This window comes from Dipodomys ordii, unplaced genomic scaffold (assembly GCF_000151885.1).
Source record: "Dipodomys ordii isolate 6190 unplaced genomic scaffold, Dord_2.0 Scaffold113, whole genome shotgun sequence".
NCBI lineage: Eukaryota > Metazoa > Chordata > Mammalia > Rodentia > Heteromyidae > Dipodomys > Dipodomys ordii.
In genome coordinates, this window is record NW_012267329.1 from 123,293 (window position 1) to 143,260 (window position 19,968).

The following is a 19,968-nucleotide window of genomic DNA, read 5'->3' on the forward strand; positions in this document are numbered from 1 at the left end:
GGCTAGCGCTCTACCACTTGAGCCACAGCGCCACTTCCAGCTTTTTTCTTTTTGCTTATGTGGTGCTGAGGAATTGAACCCAGGGCCTCAGGCATTCAAGGCAAGCGGTCTACCACTGAGCCACCTTCCCAACCCCTAGACCCACTTTTTAGACCCTAAGAAAAGGAAGATGTTCATATAAATATCTTCAAAGTATTTGGGGCTTTGTGGTGAATAGTATGATCAGATTTCTGGCAGCTGTTTGTCACAAGTCCTAGATTAAGTTTAGGGTCCTATTAAGCAGTGCTGGGGAGCTTAAATGTCATCAACTGTAAAATTGTGAGGCCAAGATGACAAGATAATATATGAAAACTCTGAATAATATTTAAGATTATACCAGAGGGATAACTTTTCAAATCCAAGTAGTAGAAAATCTTAGTTGGACCAAGAAATCTGGTGCCTAAAAGTTACATTTTGATACAGGGACAGAAAGGGACCAGGGGCATAAAGGGAGAACCTAGCTAAGGGCACAGCTGGCAAGCCATGTATGGGTGACACCCAGGGCCAGGAACATTCACATACTCTCCCATAATCAAACTTCATGTACAGAGATGCTGCTTATCCTAACCAATATTTGCCCCAGTATAAAGATATAAAAGTTACACAAACTCATGGAGCAAACCTAGGCTTCAAAGCCATGTCTGCCTTGCTTTGACCATCCAATTATCCATTAATTTGCTGACTTTTTCAACTTTTTAAGGAAGTTAAGACTCTTTTCAAATGGAAGTTTCTGCTGAAGATGCCTATATAAAATAGAAGAAAAGCTACTCTTTATGGAAGCAGGTGTCCTGTCCTTGCCCTCGCCTGGCCAACTACCTCTGGGCCTAGCCCACCTAGAGCACTGCCTATCTTCTTGCTAACTTAGCCTCTGAGGAACCTACCATTGAAAACCCCAGCCTTGTTTCTGATAGAGTTTGTGCCCTACATGGTCGCATCTGTGTAAATTTCTGATTCTTTGTGTGTTTGGGGAAATAGAGGAAAGAGGACTTCATGTCCTCAGATGCTGGTCCTTGTGCTGCCCTAAATTCTGGCACTATTTCTAGATTTATGCCTTACAATTAGTATGATCTATGTTTGAAGCTTTGTGGTGAAGATAAAAACAGTAAGTAGTTTCCAGACCTCTTTATAGTATTGTCTTATTAGGGAGCTTTTCAAGAGGGCTTGGTGACCGATAAAATCTGTGCCCAGGGTGGTCCCATCACAGGAAAGGCAGGTGGCAGATCCCCCATAATGAACTGTAAAGCTTGGCTTGATTTCCAAAGTGCTACTAGTACTATTGCTGTTTCCAGTGATGTCTTAGAAACTAGTGATACTCTGACCCCTTAAAACTGATGGGCAAAGAGGTACGTTTGTTGCTGGTGATGGTTATGGGGCTTGAACTCAGAGCCTAGGTGCTGTCCCTGAGCTTAAGACCAGCACTCTACCACTTTGAGCCACAATGCCACTTCCAGTTCTCTGGTGGTTAATTGGAGATGAGTCTCACAGACTTTCCTGCCTGGGCTAGCTTTGAATTGTGATGCTCAGATCTCAGCCTCCTGAGTAGCTAGGATTATAAGTGTGAGCCATTGGTGCCCAGTGTAGAGGTACTTTTCTGTGTGAGGTACTTACTAATCCTTTGCCTTGCTCTGTCAGTGAACAAGACTGACAGCTCCCCTTTCCTGATGTTCTTTCTTGCCTTTCCACAGTCTCATGGGATAAATCCTCTTGAGGACAGCAGTTAGTCTCCCTAACTCTACCAGTATGCATGTTCCCAGACATGCACAGATGCATATGCTTCAAGGAGGAACAAGTCTTAACTTCACAACTGTAGACTTCCAGCATTTCAGGACTTAGGCCTGTGGTTACCTAATATATAAGACTTACCTTCTTGCCTCCTGGAGAGGAGGCATCAGGGGGAGGCGTGCTTGTGATGTTCAGTGGGCTGGAGCCACAGCTAGAAGGTGATGACCCCCTTATCCTGTCAGAGAAGAGAAGGGCGGTTACACTGCATTTTCTTTTTTCAGAGATAGGAGTTTTGTTAAGGGGTAAGGATGAGAAAGAGGATGAAGAGCTAGACAAATTTTTCCTATAAGGGCTAGATAGTTAAACATTCTGTGGGTCATATGATCTCTGTCTCACTACTACATGGACAGTGCAGAAAAATGAACGGGTATAGATGTGTTCCAATGAAATTACTTACATTAACAGGTGACAGTTGGTCTAAGCACCAACTAGCAAGAGCAACACCTTGGTTCAAACCCCAGTGTAGCCAAATAAATAACAAAACAGCAACAACAAAAAACCCAAGTGATTAGTGAGATTTGTTCTTTAGGCACCTGTTCTGGAATACAGGCCCTAATATAGATATCTCTAACAAAAAAAAAAAACCCTTGGGTTAGGTTTGGATTCAGGCTGATGAGTTTTCAGTGGCCAATTTTATTTCTACCACCATCCTATGAATTGACGTTTATAGCAAATGATTTATCCTCTCTGCTACATCGTGAAATGAGGGTATTTTCTTAGGAAATGGAAGGTGCCAGGGGAGCTTGCCTGCACCTAAAATAGCAGCCCAGGAAAAGTAGCAGCCTTCCAGAGAAAGCAGTGGTACAAAATGGACCTGGGCCTGTCTTACAATGTCTTATTGTAGGTTTATAGTAATAAAGAATTGGAACTGTAAATCTACATGAACTTTGCCAGACTGGTGACCTCATGGAAGGAAGTGAAGTTAGAGTGTAGAGGTATGGCTGCAGCTGTGCTACCAGCATATCTCCATTGTGTATGCAGCTTTTGGGTCACTTAGGGACCACTTTCTAATACCCACAAAATCTGCTGCCTATTTCTCTAGATTCTTGAGTGAACATGTTTTTTTAGTTTTGTTTTCTCTCCTGGACTAGGATATACTCTTCATACACAGAGATGACTACTAATTGACCGTTGTTAAAAAGTTGCTGTCACCCACTTTTCCTACTAAAGACTATGAAACCACTATTATCCCTAGATTGCCAATCTTGGTATTTCACTCTCAGCATCTAGTAGAGCATCATCACTGGGTTATCAGAATTCCTTCCTTCATCTCTCCCTATTCTAGTGCAACTTCCACAACACTTTACACACTTTGGACATCATCTCAGCATCCCACAATGAAATGAGGTCTTACAAGTTTCTTCCAATCCAAACTTCTAGCATTATTCCTTAGGATTCTTCACAGCCTCCCATCAGTTTGATTTGTGGCTGTCTTCTGCACAAAGGCTACCCATTTAGATTTCCTGCTTCCTGGCTGATATGATCACTCAAGAATACCTGGTTTTATGGAGGGAATATCCACTCACCCTCATTCCAAATCTTGGCTAAGACCAGGTTCAACCTTTGTTTGCTGTAGACCTTAATTCTCTGCTTTTTCTATTACTATAAACAAAACCTATGATAAATTACCATAGAAATAAAAGATTTCTCAAATATTTTAAGATTTCTGAGGTCCTTTTGAAATATTTTTGAGGTTGTTTTTGTTTCCTGGGGCTTGAGCTCTAGGCTTGACCTGAGCACCTTTTATCCCAAGGTTAGCACTCTACCACTTGAACCACAGTTCTGCTTCTGGCTTTTTCTATGACTAATTGGAGATGAGTCTCATGGGACTTTACTGCCTGAGCTGGCTTTGAACTGCAATCATTCAATGTTAGCCTCCTCAGTAGCTAGGATTACAGCCATGATCTATTGGTGCCTGGTTAGACTTTGAGATTCTTAAGGACAAGATTCTTGATGTTTGATACTGCTTTGGGATGCTTTCACAAAAAGCTCGGGGATGTGGCAACTTGTCTGAACCTGATTCTACTGCTTTTTCTATGATTATGAACCATTAAGTTTTTATCATTAGTATCTGGTTACTACTCTCGAGTCCCCAAATTTAGAATGACTTCCTTCTCAGTAATAGTTTTTAAAGACTTGGATTTAACTTAACAATTTTAGAGAATTTACCGTATATAAAGCTGTGTTCCAGGGACTTTCCTGAGTTCCCTCACAACCCTAGGTTGTGAGTCACTAGGAGGTAGATAATATCTCCTTTTTATGTTTTAATTCAACAAAGACCAAGAAATTAAGCAAGGCCAGGTACAGAGAACAGTAAGTACAGACCTCAATCTCCTATGGACTGCTTCCAAGCTCCTCTCTCATATGGAAAAGGAGGCTCCTCCAAGAGAGCTGTCTCCTTTACTGTCTGTTCTTCTAGATCTCTATTACTAACCCTTAGTAGCTTCAAGAACATACAAATGTTAAGGCCCAGAGTAACCTGGGTTGTAACATTCATTACTTGTATAGTGAATTATACATCCATCCTCACTAAGAAGGTCCTTGGATCATTATACAAAGTATTAGGAATTGAGCTTCCCCAAGAGTCCCCCTAGCTCTGGCCTATTTTGGTTTAGCTTCTTTATTTAAGGGAAGATTTCTAAATCTCAGCACTATTGATATGTTAGACTGATTAATTCATTCACTGTCATTCAGCTAGGGGATTGTTTTGTGTACTGTAAGATGTTTAGGTCTTGAGTCCTTGGATGATTAGCAGCAGCCTCCTGCCCAACTGTGACAACAAAAATGTCTCCTGACATCACCAAACATTCTCCAGGGTGAAGTGAGGAGGGAAAACTATCCTGGTTGAAAACCATGTTCAGGGGAGCAACCAGAAGGTGTTACTTGCCTGTGGATTTCCATGATTTCCTCAGCAATCATTCGACCTATTTTTCCTGCTCCAGCTCTGGTTCCCCCTGGAATTCCTGGAACAGTGGGATGGGTTCTTTTCGGGCCACCTACAACAGAGGAACCTGAGCATGAGAAAGTGGAAAACTGAAGAAGAAATGCTAGTATGTGTTAGATGAAGATCCTATGATCCACTTGAAGTTTAATACCAAGATTATGTCTTGTCAGGAAAAGGCATTCTAGCATGGAAGGCTGAATGTTCTGGGATCAGAGGCCAAAGTGTTGGCATGGAGCACTTAATGCCCTTCATGCATTCAGAAATTATTTTACTAAATGGCACTTTCTGTGTGAAGTTGCAGAGATAAGACAGTGTCCCTTCCCTTGAAAGAGCTCACAGTCTAATGGGGCTAGAGCTAAGTTGGATACGTTTAGCAGGTAAGCACATTCAGGACCAGCCACAGCTTTTGGGAGTGGTCAGCTCTTAGTTGAATTTTGGCAGAAAGGTAAGGAGGGGAATGTATTCCAGGCATAGAAACCAACATGCGAGAGCACTAAGGCGCAGGATGGAACTTCAGACTGCTCCAGGTATTTGTGGAGGATGGTGAGGGCATGAGACATGGAAGTGGTAGGGCAAATACCAGACGTCTCAAGGGTTCTGGATGTTCCATTAATAGACCTGGACAGCATCCGCAGGGGATGAGGGCCAAAGGATTTTATACAGAAGCACTGATTGAGATTTAGATTATTAAAAAGTCCACCACATGGAGAATGAACTAGTTCTGTTGTATTGCTAAGTGACAGGGTGCATTCTTACAAGTGTATCATTAAACAATTTTATTTACTGTATAACAAACTCAAACACAGTAAAGGCTATTACACAGCTAGGCTGTAGGGTTATATAGCCTATTGTTACTATGCAAGTGAGCATGTTATTGTGCTGAATACTGCAGCCAAAAGTAACACAGTAGTGGTATAGCTAAACACATACAAACAGGGTGTGAGTAATGTGTTATCCTAGGCCACCACACCACTAGGGTGATAGAACCTTTTCTGACACATTATAATCTTAGGGATTCACTCACATACATGTGGTCTTATATTAACCAAAATGTTGCAACATTGGTATGGTTGTATAGAGGAGGATGAGATAGGATGAGAACAAGTAGTATTATGAAGTGACTGGCAATAATGCAGGCAGATGAGGAAGGCCAAGTGGTGATGTGGAGCTGGGTGAGTTTAAGAAACTGAAGGGTTAGAACTTTGTATTTAGGCATCATGGAGGAGGGGCAGGAGCAAACACTTCTTGCTTGGATAACTAGATGGAAAGGTACAGAGAATCAGTTGGGGATATTCTGAATTTCAGATCCCCATGCTCTACTCTAGGTAGTTCTGTCCAGGAGGCCTTTGGAGAGACAACTGGAGCCCAGCAGAGGTTGGTGCTAGTGCTTTGGGTGTGGGAGGCACTAGTAGAGAGCAGGGACTGAAGCCATGCAAGTTAAAGTGGTCCTAGGCAGGACAAGTGTCGAGTGGAAAGCAGGGGCCAAAGTTGAGCCCTGGGGGAGGATTCCTTTGGGCATAGCATACTCCCCAGCATACAACCACAGAAGCCAGGGTCCATCTTGGAAGAGCACCTCCCATCACAGTCACAGGGCAACAGAGTAGGAAAACACAAGAGGAGTGCAGAGTTTACTATTTCACAGCTCCAGAAAGTACAACGATGAGTCCCCAGTATTCTAGACTCCACTGAGAGAGTGACCACAGCATTCTTCATACTCAGAGAAGTCAGCATATCATTCCCTCGGGGCCTCCCTGCTCCATAGAGTGTGACAACAGGGGGTCCTGAGAACTTGGAGGTAGAGTGTCTGGCCACAAGCAGCTTTGCATGGGCAAGCCCCGATGCCGCAGCAGGACATAGTTACCTTCTCCAGAGGGCAGCATGCTGTCCATGCTGTGGGGGGACGCTGTGAGCTGCGGGAAGGTTGGGTCCCTGCCTTCCAGGACGTTGGCTCTGTGAACATCCCAGCAATAAGGAAATGTGAGTCAGGCCTGCTCAGAACTGTGAACCTTGCACCTTGGCCAAGGTGTCCGGTGTCCACTCTGGATCTGGACAGGCCAGAAAATGAAGTTTCTGCTTGAGTGGTTGAACGGGTCTTCTTGCTGTTTGAGGATGGACAGTATCCTGACCTTTGACCTCACTGCCTGTCAGGAGCTTCCTGATTGGTGTGGGACACAGTCCAGTGGAAGTGGTGGCTACAACAGCCCACTGCCACTGCTGTTCCTGCCAGCCTGCAGCAACCCAGCCCCAGTTCCTCCCTCAGCTTTAACCACTGGTGGAATGGATCATGGAGCAGGAGTTGTGGGGAGCACAAAGAGGAGGCTTTTTATCTATTCACCTAGCAGCGTTTGAGGGGGCATCCTAGCTGCTAGTGCCTGGGCCATCAGCCTAGTAGACATGGAGACCTGTCCATCCCCTGCCAAGAATAGTATGAGCTAGAACCTATGTGAGCTTTTCATGGTTTAGTCAGCCCCATTTCCATAACAGCACAAATGGATAACCAGTGTGCAGGGCCTCTGGCATCCCAATTTTGGCTGCTTTATGTGTGGGCAAATTCCCTGCCCCCCACTGTTTCCAAGAACAATTTTCCTCAAGCCAGTTTACATGGTATGAGTTTTGAAACTTGTATTTTGTTAACAGCTCCCTGCCTCCTGCCCATCCTAAAGATTCGCAAGACATTAGCCAGGTGGCATTAAAAGATAAGATACTAGCTATTGCCTAGCTCCTTTACCCAGTAAGGATCCCAAAGCATCTCCCACTAAAATAAGGGAATTTCTGACATGATATACTTACAAAACAACAGTGTTGGTTGAGACAATATATTCTACTTCCTTGGTCCAAGGGTTCATGAAACTGAACCATCGACTCCGTAGTGTGATAAAAGAACCATCTTTGATTTTAAACTTGTAGCAATTAGTGGTAATTTTTTCTCTTGTCTGTAAAACTGAAAATGCAAAGAAACCATGAACACTGTCATTTCCTGAAATCAGAATATTAAAAGATATCCAACACCAAATACTAGTGGTGCTCAGGCTCCAATACCATCATTCTTTAATAAGCCAAGGAAGCCAGCAGTCAAAACTCAGAGAATAGGTTGGGTTTTTTTGTTTTTTGCTGCTTTTTTTTTTGTTGTTGTTGTTGTTTTTTGTCAGTCATGGGGCTTGAACTCTAGGCCTAGGCACTGTCCCTCACCTCTTTAGCTCAAGGTAAGCACTCTACCACTTGAAAGCTACAGCACCACTTCCAGCTTTCTGGTGGTTAATTGGAGATATGAATCTCACACACTTTGGCCCAGGATGGCTTTCAACTGCGATCCTCAGATCTCAGCCTCCTGAGTGAGGATTACAGGCATGAGCCACCAGGGCCTAGCTAGGGTCTAACTCAGAGCCTTTCAGTTTGTGTGTCATGTCACTCATTTTCAGTGTCTATGAAAATTAAGGCTTTGGAGAATGCAAGGATCACCTCTGACATGAACCCTGACAAATAAAAGGGCATTGTCAAAGGACTGCTCTTTCCAATCAAAAGTCTGAAGGTAGTATCGTACTTCATCTTAGGAAATTTGAACCACTGACCTATTCAAAGCTCATTCTCTTTTGTAATAAACATATCATAAGTACATTTCATATGCCAGGCCATGACTCCTGCCCTCAAGAAAGGAATAAGCTAAGGCTACTTGGAGTCAAGAAAGGGACACACACTGGCCAAGAGGAGGAGAAAGGAAAGAAGCCAGCATTGCCTGAAGAATGGCAGAGCCTAGTGGGTCAGAGCTGGACAAGAGGGTCAGGATAGCTAGAGCATACTGGAGAGCGAGATGGGAGGTCTTAATTTGATGCTGATCATAGGTAGTTGGGCTTAAGTCTAAAAGCATGAGAGTTTTAAGTGGGAAATGTGACCACAGATTTGGTCTGAGGAGAAATGGAATAACCATGGAAGATAGTTAGGGGTGAGTGATCAGGGAGACTCATTAGGGTTGTAGGTCTCCGGGTGGGCACAAAGCTTAAACTATAGTTGAAGGGAGTAGGTGTGATAAAAGGTGGACTTTAGAAATACACTCTGAGATGAGTGAACAGGATCTGGCAAAGACAGTGAAAGACAGGATTTGGGGGCTACAAACTAGTTAAGTAGGAAAATACAGGAGGCAGTGCAGGAAAAGTGCAGGCCATACAAAAATCTGGGCAAACCCTAAGCAAGAGAGGCCTCCTGGAAAGAGCTGTGGCCTGAGTGGAGTGAACTGCTGTGCATGCTTCTGTGGAGGTAGGTGGTGCCTGGCCACTGGTCTTTCCTCACACATGTTCCCTGCATACTGCAAGGGGCAGGTTTCTCTGGAAGGTCATGTAGATGAATCTAGAAATGGGGGAACACTTGGAACTGAAACTTTTCCCGTAGCCTGGCTCACCTTGCCTATGACATTCTGCAAGATGTCCTATGTCATCTTGATGAAAATATTCATAACAGGATGTGCCTAGAAGTTCTTGTGGTAGATACGCCAAAATAGCTGTCGCCCTAAAAGAGAATAGGGTATTAAAAAAATAAAAAGAAAAGCCATTCAAACAATTAACAGCAATGTGGCAGTGGCTAATTGCTGCTCCAGCCTGTAAGAGCAAGGTGGGTTTTCAGAGGGCTTTCATGTCGCTATGGGTTTTTTTTAATTAATTGAGCAGAGGCTATAAAACCAAGGAAACAAAGCAAAGACGCCTTTTCATTAGAAATCAAATTTTAAGAGTTTTTTTTTTAAAAAAAACAGATAAAAATGTAGTAGAGAGCTAAATTCCAGAGCAAAGCTGCTCCTTACTATCTCTTTATCATAAATTCCAGGAGCTCTAGCATCTGGTCCACAGGGCCTTGAAAAGTAGCCATCTCCTAGCATTTTGTGGCTGTTTCTATTGTCAGAAATGTTATTCACTGGCTATCTCCAGAAGCCTGTGAATATTCTTAAGGAAGCAGAAACAGCAACAAATTGGAGACATCTGGATTTTCAGCTAGCTGTCATTCCAACAGGCCTCTGTTTGGCATCCATAAAATGAGGCTGCATCAGATCACTGTCCATTGTCCTCGAGAACTTTCTGCAATGATAGACATAGCCTGTGTACCCACCAGGGAGCCCAAGGAACCGAATATTTCATTTTATTAACTTCAAATTTAATCAATCATGTTGAGACTTCCATGGCCAGCAACCACTTTTGTTAGACAACTCATGATTAAAAAGTTGTTTCTCATTCAAAGTAATGGTTCTAGAACATTTCACAGATTTAAATAATATGTTTACCCTTTCAGCCATTGGACTTCAAACCACCCCCATATAACTGTCTCTCTGTACCAAGGAATGACACCGAGGAAAACTATTTACGATGACATGCTATGGAGTGTCATTTTAGCATCGATCCTCACTCCCTTCCCCTCTTTATGCAGAAGCTGTTGCTCTGCGGTAGGGGTGGAGTATCTGCAAGGGGATAAATGAGGTCAGGGGCCATCAAGTCTTTTATTTAAAAAAATTATTCTTTTTTTTCTTAGAAAAGCCAGCTGATAGCTTTTCAACCCAGAGTTGCAAATTCTCTCCAATCATTGCTCAAGGACCACACTCTTACCTTTGGTCTACAAAAACAAACTTCCCATCTATTGCGTGCCGAGATACATATTCCATAGACTTCACCCTGATTTCCCCATTCACCGGCTGTGGAACCACATGAGAATGTAGTCTTCCAATTGCTACAAGACAGCTGAGGTTACATCCCTCATTGTCTGGCTCATTGTCTTCATCAAGGCCCATCTTTGTGGGTGGCCAGCTTTTCAAATAGCCTGTGCTATGAATGGTGCAGAAGCTTTTTCGATCCGCTAGAAAGCAAAGTTTATGATAAGGGTCAGTGCTGGGTTTGGATCCTGGAGGCAAAGGCAGATGATAGTGTGTAGGTAGGGAGGTGTAGGTAGTGAGTCAAAAGATTTTAAAAACAAAGCCTCAGTGTCCACAAGGGGACCATCAAAACCATGTTAACTAGTGCCACGTAAGCTTGTTAGAGCCATTGACATTACATACAATATACCAATGAAGGAATAAATCTACTTGGAGAGAAGAAGGCCCCACCCCTGAAAACCTCTGCAGGAGGATAGCCAAGAAGGACAGGCAGTGGTTAAGGCTCTAAGGTGAGTAAAGGGTAAGAATGTTCAAAGGTAGAGATACAGCCTATTCAAGAAACAGTGAAGCTCCTTGGGACTGAAGTGAAATGGAAGGTTCTAATCACTAGAAATCTAGTGAGTAAAGCTGTAAAAGCAGGATAAGAAGGTCATACAGCCCTTGGTTTATTTCCTAGCAAATTTGTTAGGTTCTTGTTAGACATGAAATGAGTTTCAGATGGTGTTTCAAGCAGGGAAACAGCACAATCATGTCAGGGGTTGAATGCTCTAGAATCAGTATGGGGGGAGTGGAAGAAGGAAGAATTGGTTCAGAGGCCAGTGGCAAGAACACAGCAAGAGGAGATGAGGACTGGATAATCACAGGGCCTGTGGGGAAAGCAAGGGAAATTTCTGAGATAGAACTATTGGGATTTGGTATGAAATATGAAGCTTAAGGGAAAGAAAATTAGTTCTCATTTTCCTGGACTGTGAGGGTGCTGGTGTCATTCATGCTGAAGAGGGAAACAACCAATCAAGAGAAAGAGACTGATTTGGATGAGCACCTGTGGTCTCCCATCATGGAGCATTTACTAAGTACGGAGCTGGTGACTGGAATGCAGTGTAACACAAATCAGACATGGACAAATACATGAATAATTCTGGAACTGCAACCAGAAGAAAGCACTAGAAAGAAAACCTGCTGGGTGCCATGAGAAGAAACAAATAAGGAGAGGAAGGAAGCAGCAAGGAGAAGTTGTTTCACTCACAGGTGACAGCATGTGCAGAAGCCTTGCCTAAAAGGAGGCAGGAGGCACAGGAAAGAAACATCGTGCAAATGCACTGAGTATGGCAAGGATGTGACCATATTAAGTATTTTGAACTTTTATTCAAGAGCAATAAAGAATTTTAAGCAGGGAATCAATGAAAAGTCTCCTTTAAAAAGATGATTGGGCCAAGCACCAGTGACTCATCCCTGTAATCCTAGCTACTCAGAAGATTATAGTCAAAGCCAGCTCAGGTAGGGAAAGTCCCTGAGACTTTTATCTCCAATTAAACATCAAAAAGCCATAAGTGAAGCTGAGGTGCTTTGAGTAGAAAAGCTCAGAGACAGTGTTCAGACCTTGAGTTCAAGCCCCAGGACTGGCATACACACACACACACACACACACACTCACACTCACACACACACACACACTCACAAAGATCACTGGGGAATCTGTGTAGAGGGCGGCAAGCATGTAAGAGCTGCAGATGGCCGGACTCTCAGTGTTAGTAGGAACAGTCACCACTACACACACTTGCAGCGAGGTCCACTGATGGGCTCATGACATGACTCTCCCATGAATGAGAGTGGGTGCTATGAGTCTCATACCTCCCAGGTCCTCAGCAAAGGAAAGGCTCAGGTAGCCACTTGGGCAGATAGGTTAGACAGAGAAGCTCTTGAGATAGCTAAGCAAGTAGATTTTCTAGGCAGTTAATTTATAAATTTGAAGTTCCAAAGAGAAACCAGGGCTGGAAATGTAAACTTGGAAGTTACTGGCATGTGCATGAGATTTAACATGATGTACTATGGAACAGTGCAGACAGAACAGAGGAGGCCAGAACAGAGAAAAGGAGACAGTCAAAGGAACTGGGAATAGGCTGAGTGGCAGAGGACACAGAAATGAAGTGGGAACCATGTGGCTTTGTGGAAAGTCAGGGAAGGGAGCACAGTGACAGGAGAACAGTGAATCCATCCATTGCACTTAGCAAAGTGAGTTCACTGGTGAAGTGGGCAGAGTAGTGGGGGCTCCTGGTGGCAGTCAGAATCATGGCTCAGGGTGTTCTTTCCCAGCCACATTAGGACAACAAACATACTTTACACAGAGGAAAACTAGTCACAAATCCTTGTCCCCCTGTTCTTCACAGCCCTCGTCTGTAGGGAGATGGCAGATCCCTGGCTTGCAGGTCTTCAAGCTGCCAGTCCTGCCAGCCAGAAGCACTAAAACTAAGCATGGTTGAGAGCCCCACTGCAGAAGGCAAGCCTCCCCTTCATGGGATGTGAAAAAAATGTTCAACTGTACCTTTTTTCTTTGAGCAGGTGGAGGGGAAGTCCTTGTCTTCAACCTTTACTGAAGGCCTGTTACACTTCATCCTACAGAAGAAAGAACGGCGAGCTCCAGAGCATAATCGAGATGGCCCAGGGGTTATATCTGTTTTAACTGGAAGTCCAGCTGCAAATCAACACACAAAATGTGGTGAACTGAGAGCAGTGTTGTCTGTCAGATGGGGCTCTGACCATGAGCAAAGCCTCTTCTTTATGGTCTTCCTGTTCTATACCCGTGATGCCTGTCCCTAGTTTAGAGCTCAGACGATACCCTTGATTGGTGCTTTATTAATATGGAGATATTTGTGGATTATGTAGAAAATGCTATTCAACAAATAATTTAGGTGTTCTGGGGATCAAAGTAAATGCACCACAGCAACAAGAACTTACCAGTGAGAAAGGGAGATGGAAGGGCACTGAAATAAGACCAGAGTGATGTATGATTAGGGCCAAGCAGATGGCAAAGACAGCCTGTGCTTTCTAGGGAAGAACTTCACTTAGTACCTGAAGGATGGGCAAAATTTGGATGTTGGAGTAGAAGGCAGAGATTGGGATTGCCTTGAATTCACAACCTTGCTGGAGGCCAGAATCCCTAAAGTACTTTATCAACACAGATTCTTGGACTCCATTTGAGATTTGTGCTGTCTAGCCACTAGCTACATGCAGCAACCAAGCACACGGGATATGGGTTTTCTGAAATAAGATGGTTCTAAGTATGATATCACACAGGCACTGCTGGCTCATGCCTATAGATCTCAGGAGGCTGAAATCTTAAAGGATCATGGTTTGAATCCAGCCCAGGCAGGAAAGTCCATGAGACTCCCATCTCCAACTAACTAGTAAAAAGCTGGGCTGGAAATATGGCTCAAGTGGTAGAGTGCCAGCCATGAGCAAGAAAGTTGTGCAAAAATGTGAAGTCTAAGTTCAAACTTTGGTACTGAGGGAGGACAAAAGAAAAACAGGAATGAATGAAGTTGCACAGAATTTCAAAGATATCACTAAAATAAAGACCTTTAAATTTTTATTAAATATCAACTAATAGTTTAGCTTTAAGTCAAATAAAAATATATTATTAATGTTGCATTTATTGTTACTTTTTAAAAACATGGCTACCAGGAATGTAAATTTATACATGTGGCTTATGTTTGCAGTTTACATTTTTGTGTGTCATTCTGGGACTCAAACTACACAAAGGCCTCATGTATGCTAGGCTAGCTAGAGCTCTATCCACCAGTCTCATTTGCATTTTATTTCTTTTATCTTTCTTTCTTTTTTTTTTTTTGCCAGTCCTGGGGCTTGAACTCAGGGCCTGGGCACTGTCCCTGAGCCTCTCTGTACTCAAGGCTGGTGTGGCTGCAACCACCTGGGGCCAGGACCATACAGGTCATAACAGGTGTAGTCATGCTGGCAATGGCTGCATCCTATGGTCCTTCATGGTACCTCCCACACACCTGCTTCTCATTTCACCACCTCTGTTAATAACTTCCCAAGAATGCCAATCAGAACCTGCCCACCCAGCTCAAAGCCCTTCACTGGATGCCCCTACCCTGCATACTTTGCTCCAAATGCACCAAGTAGGCCACGAGGCTCCACAAATCCTTTCCTCTGCTTTTTTTCCTCCCTTCACTACCTGACAAACGTTAATTCATCTTTTCAAACCCACCTCTGCTGTCACTGACTGTGAAGCCTGTCCCCGCGCCCACGTGAGAATTACTCATCCCTCTCCATGCCCGGTGCTATTTTCAAGGCTGCACCTCAGAAGCAGCTATCTGGGTGCTATCTGGGTCCCTGTCTCCTAACCTCTTCAAAGGCAAGGACCAAACACCATTCATTCTCTTCTCCTTGGGCCACTAGAAAGATGCAATCGGCACCAGGGCCTACATCTGATTTTAGGAAGACGCAGAGCTCATTAGTGAAAAGGATGCTTTCGAGCACTGTTCTCGGATGGTATTCCTTCAGGGACTGAGAACTTAGAAGCAAGAAACTGGTTAGGCCATGACTGGCCTAGCCCAAGATTACTATAACACTGAAACACTGCTAGGTACAGAGAACTTCATGTAGTGTACTAAGATATTTAATCCTGGCAACAAGTCAAAGCAATGGGTGCCATTCTGCCTGTGAAAACTCTGAGGCACAGAAAGGTTTGCTTGACACCCCTCAAAAGTGAGTAATGGAGTCAGAATGTATGTGCCTACCAGTTGGGGGCATGAGAGAAGACAGCTTCCTGATGGCCTGGCACAGGAAGCACAGGACCATGTGTGGGAGTAGGGGTGAGGGGGTGAGAATGTGTGTGGTGATTCCACTGCTGTGGAAAGGAAGCCAAGACGGGACCAAGCTAAACGAGGAGGAGCTAAACAGCCATTTTGGCCAAGCTTAGGAGAAAGAGACACTTGGGCCAATCCCATTTATGTTTGAAATGTTCTTTCCTTTTTCTTCTGAGCTACATGGTTGCAACTCAAAGGGATATGATGCCTGTACAGTCAGGAGGAAGGTACAACTTGGGAAGTTCTTGCTTCTGGAAAATATTAAAAGACTAGAAATCAAAAAGAATCAAATCCAAGTGGTTCTTCCTTCCATTAAACTTGGACATTTGAGTATTCTTCTTCTTTATGTAGACTACAATGAAAACAAGCCCAAAGGGACATAGATAATTCCATATGGCCACAGACAGCAGCTGTGGGAAGAGGGAAGCTGAGGCCAGGACGCACACCCTCTCTGTACGTGCTGGTGCCCCACGGACTGCTGAGGAAACACCAGCCTTCCCCTCCACTCACTTTTTGCATCTATGAGCCTCTCCCTTGGTGCGGTGTCGGAGGAAGAGAGCTGCTCCTTCACTTTGGCGATATCTTTAGGATGCAGGTAGTCAAACAGACTCTGGCCAATCAGATCATTCTGTGGGGATGAAATGTTAAAAATGACAAGTTACCTATAGGTGGAATACAAATTAGGCAACGAGTGCTCACAGGCTATGCATCTTTTGCCATTGTTTTGTATTTTTAGGCATGAGTATTTCAAATCCTTCCTATGTGAATCTGCACACGTGTCCTGGCTCTTTGCCTAGACAGATACAGTAAAGGAGGCTTCAGGAAGATTGTGATAACCAATGAGAGAGAAACAGTTCATGTACCTCTAGGGCAAGAATATTTTGGCTGGATGTATTCTTTTTAACTTACTTCTGCCTCTACAAGATCCCTGGTAAGGCCTAAGAAGGAGGAACGTAGGATGTGGGATGTTTCCAGCTCTGCCATTAAGCCTTTCTCTTCTTCATAGGTGTGTTTATGTGTTTATCTATTGTTTCAAGACAGAGTGTCATTTGATAGTCTAGTCTTATCTTAAACTTGATGTGCCATGGCCTCAGAACTTGTCATCTTCAACCTCTAGAGTTCTAGAATTGTAGGCATACATCAGCCTGCCCATCTAAGCCTCTCTTGAGTTATGATGCCTTAGTTCCTTTATCTATACATAAAGGTAAAACTTGCTCCACAGCCAAACACTTTGGTAAAACTAAATTTACATTCTAATTGATATAAGTATAATTTTAATTCAGTCCTTCTGCCTACCAGGCTTCCATGCAAATATTAGTATGTAAAAGAGAAAATGAATGAAAAATTCTGAGGGCATAATTGGGGAAAAGCCTAGTTCTAGAAACTTTGTTACTCTTATTTTATCATAAAAAGTATGGCTGATAATCAACATTTACAGGAAGCTGAGGCTCAGCAAAGCTTCATATCAATTTATCCTCTAGTGCTGAGTTACCATTCTCCTTCATCAGGTCGCCTCATTCTCCAACCATAGTCCATAGTTACGGGATACTTATTTTACATTAAAAAAAACTATAAAACTTTTTATAAGATTAGAGTTAGGGATGGGCACCAATAGATCATGCCTGTAATCCTAACTACTCAAGAAGCTGAGGCCTGAGAATTGAAGTTTGAAGCCAGCCTAGTCAGGAAAGTTCAGGAGACTCTTATCTCCAATTAGCCAACAAAAATCCAGATGTGAAAGTATGTCTCAAGAGGTAGAGTGACATCCTTGAGTAAAAAAAGCTAAGGAATAGCACCCAGGCCCTGAGTTCAAACACTGGTACTAGCACATGAGTGTGCCCATGTGTGCACACACACACATCACATCACACAAAAGATTAAAGTCAGATATTTCAGTCAGATATTTCACTGAGGAAATAAAGCATTAAAAGGTTTCTTTTCCTACATTTAAAAGTTCTCTGTTAAGAAATTAAAGACTTTGTAAAAGGATTTCATGTGTGCATTATATAATTGTCCTGAAACATGGAGTTATGACTGCCATTAGCTGCCCCCCAACCAATAGGAACTTGAACAATACCTGGCTATAGTTGAGGATCTTGAAGACGGACTCTGAGACAAAGAGTATCTTCCCTCGATCACATCCTACGACAAACAAAAATCCATCTGCTGCCTAATCAGGAGAAATGGACAATCAATTTATCATGCTTCAGGATAGATGATTTGTATAGCAGCAAATCAAAGATTTACAAGTCTCCAAAGCACAGGCACATTCCTGAATTTCACTGGTATCCTAAGAACAGGATGCTTAAAACAAATGCTTCCAGAGAATAAGATTCTCCCCATATAGATCTATATATCAAAGTCCAATTAAACTAAGTTTTAGTTTAAATTTGGCTTAAGAATTTTCTTTTGATTGTGAGATGATGCCTAGAAATCAATTCACTGCTCTAGTTCTAAGAACTCTGTGAAGAATAATAGAATCCTAGACTGGCAACATCCTGTAAAATCCATATCTCAGCCACCATCTGCCTATAATTTGAACAGCTTTACTTGTTTTGGATTTTGTGGTCCCAGGTTCAAGCTCAGGGCTTTGCACTTGCTAGGGAGGTACTCTACTACTTGAACTATGCCACCAGCCCTTGATCAGGTTTAAAGAGAGCTTGGCAGAATGTTTTCTGGAGTGGTGAGTGATGTTTTGTGTTCACTGTTTTGCTGGAAGGCATGAAAATGATCAGTAGGGTGACTTTAACCCTTATTCCAACATGATTCAGTGACAGATCAGGACCTACTGCTATCAACAGTGTTACTCCAGCCAGGGCTAGCCCATTTGCATTCAAGACAGTCAAGAAAAGAAAAGCCAAATTTTCCCATGAAATTCTTTTTTCACAAGTGAAAAATCTAAAGTGCCAACAAAGACAGGCATAGGAATAAGACATTTGTTAGAAAGAATGAAGGAGGCAGATGCCCAAGTTACAGTGCCTGAGAGCTCAGGCTGTTTTGACTACTCAGCTCCTGGTGAGAGCGTGGGTGAAACCTTCTTCTGATGGGGACAGCATGTCACATTCTAGCATGCACTTGCTCTAATGACCCCACTCCCCTGATTCTAATGCACAGCAGGTCCATCAGTATCTTGTTCATGAGTTTTCAAGCTGTTCTTTGGAAAAAAAAACTTAGACAAATTTTGTTTCCTTTTCCACACAAGGGCCTTGGGATGAAGTTTAATTCAAATAATAGATAAATGTATTCATGTACCAGAAGATTAAGAAAAAATTGTATGTGTACCCGGGCTGGAATAGAAGTGAGTGAGGGCAGACAGAATCACTAACTAGTACCATAAGAACCTAGCAGGCCAGCCAGCTAGAGAAAGGCTGAGGGATCTAGTCCTAAGTCAAGTCCCTAAGCTGTCCCAGGGCAAGAGATGACGACGGGGGTGGGGTGGACAATTTTCCAAGCACCATCTGCTGAAATCCTCATTCCGTCAAAAGAAAAAGTAGGATATTAATAACTTCCTCATTTGCCTTGCAGACAATCTTATCTAAGAGAAATGTTTTCAGGCTGTTCACTAATGTGGCTATGCAGTACCAACGATGCCTGGGAAGGTGACTGTGACATCTTACAGAAGATGCTGGGCAGAAGTAGATCTAAGACCAGGGCAAAGGCGGGGTGATTTCATCTCACCGCAAAGGTCATGGATGGATTCAGTCTGCATTGCCATTCTGCTGCACTCTGGCAAACAAGCCACCAGGTGAGGAGCTGGGGCTAAGGGGACAGCTGCGGAGCAAGAACACTACTAGCATAAGGCCCACAGGACAGCCTGGGAAGATGCTCTAGTAGGATTGAAATAGTCTTCACTGGTCCCTGATACTCCACTAGATATCTGGAATGCACTTAAGGCATGGATGAGAAGTGGAGGCCAGGGCCTGCACCTAACTGTCTAAAAGCTGTGAGTGCAGCCTGCCTTCTGTTCATGACATTGCTGGCAACTGAACACCTGGAACTTGGACAGTATTTTCCAGGCCCTGACATGTGTCAGAGAAGTGAGACAAGCTTTACCGAGGAAGACAAATCAGCAGGAGCTCTATCTGAAACAGAGGAGCAGAAAAGCCCATCCATGAAGTGTTTAACAGAAGTATTACAATCCTTGTTCCAGACCCAAATATATGTAGGTATATGATAGGAAATCATTTTAAAAGAACCCACAAGACAATTATTAAATGGGACATTGCAAAAGGAGTATGTATGTGGGTACATATGTATATATACATATATAGACATACACATATACATATATAACATATGCACATACATATATACATATAGCTCATGGCTGTATTCCTAGCTTCTCAGGAGGCTAAGATCTGAGGATCATGGTTTGAAGTCATAGGAAAGTCCTTGAGAATCTTATCTCCAATAAACTATCCTTGCAAAGCTGGAAATGGTGCTATGGCTCAAGTGGTAGATTGCTAGCCTTGAGCAAAAAGCAACATAGGAACAGTACTCAGGCCCTGAGTTCAAGCCCTAGGACCAGCACCAAAAAACAATCAAGATCAGCAGCATAATTTGTGGGTAAGGCATAAATGACATAAAATGAAAATGCAGGCCCCTTGTTCAAAAACTAAGGTTTTCAAGGGACAGGTTTGTGACACATGCTTGTAATGGCAGTTACTCAAGAGGAAGCAATTGGGAGAAATACCCTTTGAGGCCAGCCGAAACAAAAAGTTACCAAAACCCCATCACTTTAAAAAAAA

The 19,968-nt window shown here is 43.2% G+C and overlaps 1 protein-coding gene across 1 annotated transcript in view; it reads right to left on the reverse strand.

Moving 5' to 3' along the window:
• The window catches only part of Arntl (aryl hydrocarbon receptor nuclear translocator-like), a 73,209-nt gene that overhangs the window by 4,955 nt on the left and 48,286 nt on the right, over nt 1-19,968 (reverse strand). The window contains exons 9-18 of the mRNA XM_013028670.1: nt 17,298-17,390; nt 15,731-15,848; nt 12,934-13,083; nt 10,348-10,594; nt 9,159-9,265; nt 7,556-7,706; nt 6,627-6,715; nt 4,709-4,817; nt 1,903-1,996; nt 146-155 (exon numbers count right to left, since the gene is read on the reverse strand). Of these exons, the coding sequence (XP_012884124.1) occupies nt 146-155; nt 1,903-1,996; nt 4,709-4,817; nt 6,627-6,715; nt 7,556-7,706; nt 9,159-9,265; nt 10,348-10,594; nt 12,934-13,083; nt 15,731-15,848; nt 17,298-17,390 (1,168 nt within the window). The remainder of the gene's footprint in view (nt 1-145; nt 156-1,902; nt 1,997-4,708; nt 4,818-6,626; nt 6,716-7,555; nt 7,707-9,158; nt 9,266-10,347; nt 10,595-12,933; nt 13,084-15,730; nt 15,849-17,297; nt 17,391-19,968) is intronic.